The sequence below is a fragment of the Cucumis sativus genome, chromosome 6 (assembly GCF_000004075.3).
Source record: "Cucumis sativus cultivar 9930 chromosome 6, Cucumber_9930_V3, whole genome shotgun sequence".
Classification (NCBI taxonomy): domain Eukaryota; kingdom Viridiplantae; phylum Streptophyta; class Magnoliopsida; order Cucurbitales; family Cucurbitaceae; genus Cucumis; species Cucumis sativus.
The window spans coordinates 20009313-20014710 of record NC_026660.2 but is presented as its reverse complement, the minus strand read 5'-3'; the positions used below and the strand labels follow the sequence as shown (position 1 = coordinate 20014710).

At 28.1% G+C, this 5398-nt stretch overlaps 1 protein-coding gene across 1 annotated transcript; it reads left to right on the top strand.

Moving 5' to 3' along the window:
* The first annotated feature begins 2769 nt into the window (after positions 1-2769).
* Positions 2770-4407, top strand: LOC101209880 (hypothetical protein). Its single transcript, XM_004146711.3, has 2 exons — positions 2770-3324; positions 4125-4407. The coding sequence occupies exons 1-2, from the start codon at positions 3050-3052 to the stop codon at positions 4162-4164; spliced, it is 315 nt and encodes a 104-aa protein (XP_004146759.1). The 5' UTR covers positions 2770-3049; the 3' UTR covers positions 4165-4407.
* The last annotated feature ends 991 nt before the right edge of the window (positions 4408-5398 follow it).

Genomic DNA, 5398 nt, shown 5'->3' with positions numbered 1-5398 from the left:
TCATATTTTGACTGCTTTCAACAAATCAAATCTAAATAATTTCATGCCCAAAATATTTCATTGTCTAATGGACTCTATCCATCGTTGCTTTAAGCATGTAACATAGTATATAGTATATATAGATTTGGTTATATCTATAATCTTTTTATATTGTGTTATATTAGTTAATTTCTATATTTGTAAGAGTTCTTATTATTGAATTAAAGTTTATTATTAAAATGGTTAGAATCACTTTTTCCAACCACTTCAAAACAAGCCAAAAGTGAGTTTAATATTAATATAATTATAAATAATAATTGTAGACATCAAAATTAATTTAAACAATTTAAAATACAATGAAAGCAAAGACCACATGTTTTGAAGTGATTAAAAAATGATGTTATTGGCCAAAGTATGGAACACAGCTAAAAAGGCTTTTATAAATATAGGAATATTGGGAATATATAATGTTTATAATTAATTAGTACTATACATATATTCTTTTGTTTTGTTATCTCATGTATGGTTTTGTTTTGTATAGGTGTTGTCAAACAATAATTTAAAGACTAAATATACCAAATTTGAAAAACTAAATATAATATTTGAATTTGAAGATTGAGTGACAAAATCATTAAAGGTTTAATTTGGGGGAAAATTAATTAAATTTGAAAGATATTTGGGATAACTTTTGTTTTTTAGTACATAAAGATTTTCCATATAGTGGATAACAATTAATTTCATGCATGAGCATATCTTGAAAGAGAAGCTTTGGTTTGAGTATAACAAAGCTTTGGATATATTCTCTTCCACCAAACAACTATTTTTAATTTATATTGGGAGATGAAAGTTTGAAGAAGATTAGATTTTGGCTTTTTGTTCAACATTTAGTGATTGAAAGTAGATTTGAAGCATTTAGGAATCCTTTAATTTGTGTATCGTTGTTTATTATTTTGTTTCTAGCTAATATAACACTGATAATAACAGTAACAATTAATCAAATAAACCAAACTTTTTTTTCTATTAAAAAATATCAACATTTTACTATACAATCTTCTAGATGCAAATGAGTCGCGTGTATTTTTTAGTTTGATGCATTTACTTCATGAAAATAACGGTATAGCTACCAATGTTCAAGAACTGAAGAATCGATAGAGAACTTAGAGAGAATTCTCCAACTATATCAGAAGACACTTCTTAAATTCTTAAAGAATGAGAAAAGTAAAATTAGAGCAAGAGATAGAAATTAAATCATTCTTCAAAAACTCCGTTCAAGAATAATAATTCATGTTTAAGTAAAGTGAAGATGTTCAAAAGATCAACAAGCCAAAGTCGAATAAAGGATATAAAAAATCAACAAGTCAAAAGTGATCAATTCAACGTATATAAGATTATCAACAATCCTAAATATGATTGGACCCATAATATACAATCTTAATTTGATTTTTGTAATTAGAGAGAACAACAAATGGCTCCTACTTGGAAAGACCCGTGCTCTAATATTTACTGTTTTGTTTTTGTTAGGTCTGGAGAACATAAATTTATTTAGTTGGTTAAGGAAGGAATATTTGACACCCTTCTTCGACTCAACAATTCTGCGAACCAATGATAAACACTAATGACAACGTCTAACGTTGTGATGCTACATATCATCAGGCATCACACAATTATAATATCAACCCATTTCGACCATGTATTAGTGTGTGTTTCTACTACTTGTAAGACTAATATCCGTTCTTTTCAAGCTTAATTGATCATGATTTGTGGCCATGGTAAAGTTCTCTCAATGCTTAGGATATCAAGGCGAGAGACTCGTTTGAATTAGTAATTGGACTCAACCTATTTACCACTTTTGAGGCACACATGCCCTTTTGTTTAGTCTTTTTTCTTTTTCTTTTCTTTTTTCTCCTTTCTATTTTCTAATATTGCAACTACCTTAATAATAAATAAGAAATGATCGATTATAAAGAATTTGATCTAATTACACAAACCTTACACCCCAAAATAATTCATATAAACTCAAGCTACTGAAATTTGCACATCAAATCCATACTAATTATACTTAAACCCTAACTACAATCTCTAATTTCAGATGTTGAACCTAAGTCCCAGCACGTCCGTAAAGCATTTGTATTCGTTAGAGAATACTTGAACAACAATTCTAATAAATAAAAAGTAAAAAACAAAACTTTTTTCGAGCGTACAATCAAAACCTAAAAGTGATTCAAACACTATTTTACTAAAGTAAGAGATTATATAATTGAAGTACTTTTTTGTGCTCCACATGTACTTACTTAATAATTACCACTATCAACATAAGTGATCAAGATTCGTAGACAAAAGTAACACATCTCTACTTGCTTAAAAGTAGAAGATAAATAACAATAATAAGGTAATAACAGACGGAAAATAAAAAGCAAGAGAAACAAAGTACAAAATATTATAAAATTTCCATCTTATACACTTACATAAAACTTAATAGTTCTTATAATAATAAGCATATATATATATATATATATATATATATATAACTTAGAAAAAAGTGTATATATGTTTTGTCATGCATGCATGCTACGACCAATTAATAAGCCTCTTTTGTATAATTTTTTTTGTACGTAAAAAGAATAATATATATATATATATATATATATATATATTGAAAATGAAGGTGTGGTTTATCTTTGTGTTGTTCGGTATGTGCATGAAAATACACAAAACAAAGTTAAAGATGAGTGTGTCGTATTTATTCTTCTCAGTATAAAGCAAACAGATGGGTTCCCTCCATCTCACGTTTGAAGCCATTATTATTGTTTTCTCTTTTCTTTTTTTGTTTTCTCAATCTCTCTAGGTTCGAGAAAGTGCAATAGAATCCTAAAGAGAAAACCCAATAACACCAAACCACCTTTGAATAAAACCCTTTGTTTTCAACCAAAATATATAACACAAAACAAACTTCACTTCAAACAAATTACACCAATTTCTTTTCTCTCTTTTCTTCTCTCAACATAACCCAAAATCAAAATCCTGTCATGTAGTGAGTTCAGAGAGAGAGAGAGAGAAGAGAGCAGAAAAAATGACTTGTTATTGTTCTTCTTGTAAGTTTGGTTCACTTCTCCTTATGGCTTTTATTTGGCTTTTGTTGGCAAATGGTTCGTGTCAAAGGAAAGAACCCGTCGTGGTGGGGAAGGTGACGACAGCGACGGGAGATGAAATTAGTGGAATTTCCAAAGAGACGACAGTGGCAGTCGGCGGCGGTCGTGGCGGAAAGGTTGTTGATCATCCAGAATGGCATCTCAACTACATGAGCAAAAGAAGAGTTCCTAATGGTCCTGATCCAATTCATAATCGGTATGACAATGTTTTTTTTAGTTCAACTATATAAGTTGAGAATAGAGGTTTGAACTTTCAACAATTTTAAGAGCAATGATTAGACTACACCTAACTCCATGCTCTATGTTTCTTTTAAAAGAAAAATAAGTTGACACGTGACAATTTACGAATTTTTTCTAATCAAAATTATAATACCTTTTAATTAGCAATTGAGTTATATATGGAAACATTACGTGGTTGTATATATATGTTTGAAATCTTATCTTGTTATTTATTTATTTATTATTTGCTTCACTAAAAAGAAAAAAAGAAGTGGGAAATTTAAGAAAGTATATTTGATAGATTTAGAGCGAGAGAGAGAAATAAGAATTAGAAAAAGAAAGATAGGAGTGGGAGAGATAAAAAGTTGAAATTTTAATAACTTTGCCTTTTAAAACTGTTACATTGAGTTTCTTTTAGCTTAAAAAGGGTGTCATTTAAAGTCACTCTTGGTTGAAGGTGAGAGAGACACAAACATCTTTAAAACCACAGTAAATAAAAGTATGTATTTTGTGTGTACTTCAATATATTCCATCCCCCCCTTTTCCTTAATCTTAGTTTATATCTCTTTTATCCATTTCCCCCTACCTAATTAATGTACTTTTCTTTAATTACCTCACTACAACCATTCTAATTCATGACAAATCCACTATAATATGTGTATAATATGTCAGTCGTTCAAAACTGATATATAAATTAAATCAAAACATAATTATCTTATTAATTAAATACAAGAAGATCATTTAAGTTTATAGTTTGGTTTCTTTGTTTCTTTGTAGGAGAGCAGGAAACTCTGGAAGACCACCAGGCAAGGCTTAGCCCTTAAGAAAGAAACTAAATTGAAAAGCTTTTGTAAGAAACTGGGCTTTCAAGATCATGACACACCAAGAATATGCATCATCTGCTATATCTTGTATGTATTAACTTTAGGTATTAAACGATGAAAAACTTATCGGATCGCGATTTTTCGTTAGAATTTTAATTAGGATAATCCTTTCGATAACATTTTTGTTTTTAGTTTTAAACACCATATGTGTATTTGCTGCCATTTTTCTTCATCAATCTGTCTCATCTACTTATATATTCAAAAACCAAATAAGAATTTGAAAGCTGAAAAATAGGTTTAATTAAAAAAAAAAAAAAAAAAAAAAAAAACTAAATTTCAAAGGGCTAACAAATATTGGGTATGAAACTTAAATAATTAAGTGCATGAGTTGTTTTAAAATATTCTGTCTTATGTCTTTGAAAATTTAGGTAAACTTTTTTAAAAAATGCTTTGTTTTATATATAAGTAGAAAGCTAGAATTATCATTGGAATTGATCAAATTCATCTAAATTTTAGTAATAACATGTTAGATATTGATAAACAAATTTGTATTACTTTAAATTATGAAAGGAGGAGATAAAAGAAAAGCAAAGTGAAGTATACAAGAAAACAAAAATTAACATATTAATGTAAAAAACTATTTAATAGAGATAAAAAAAATTAAGATGATTAATAATTTTCGTAATTAACTTTATGTAGGTTCTTTTGTCCACCCAAGATGAATAATTAATAAAGAAAAAGAAAGAATAAGGTTAATTTGAATGAATAATAATGAAGAGGAGGGAAGGGTGTTTTGTTTATATGCTTTAATTAAAAGGTGAGTGAGAGAAGAGGGTTCCCTATACTTAATAAAGTGAATTCCACCCATTAAAGGTAAAAAGGAAAAAGAAAAGAAAAAAGAAACAAAAGAAAAGGGAACAAAAAAAATAATTAAAGGGTGGGGTTTGCATTTTTGTGTGTTGGTCTTTTTCCAAATGGGTTCTTCTCTTTTTTGTAAGTTTTAACTCAAAGTTCCTCCTCCCCAATCTGCATCAGATTCTCTTTATGCTTCCAATGCCCAAAATTGTAAATTATATTCTCTTAATATTATTTTGTTTCCAACCAAAATAATAATAATAATAAATAAATAACTTCAATTTTATTGATTTAAACATATATCTTCAACCTTGGTTTCTATAACTGGTAGAAGTAATTTTATGTTTAAATTCCTTTTAGAGATTTAGTCGT

Excerpts from the sequence above, each read along its gene's own strand:
- LOC101209880 (XM_004146711.3), top strand. The coding sequence starts at position 3,050 with ATGACTTGTTATTGTTCTTCTTGTAAGTTTGGTTCACTTCTCCTTATG. Across the intron at positions 3,325-4,124 it reads CCTGATCCAATTCATAATCG|GAGAGCAGGAAACTCTGGAA; the intron begins GTATGACAATGT and ends GTTTCTTTGTAG.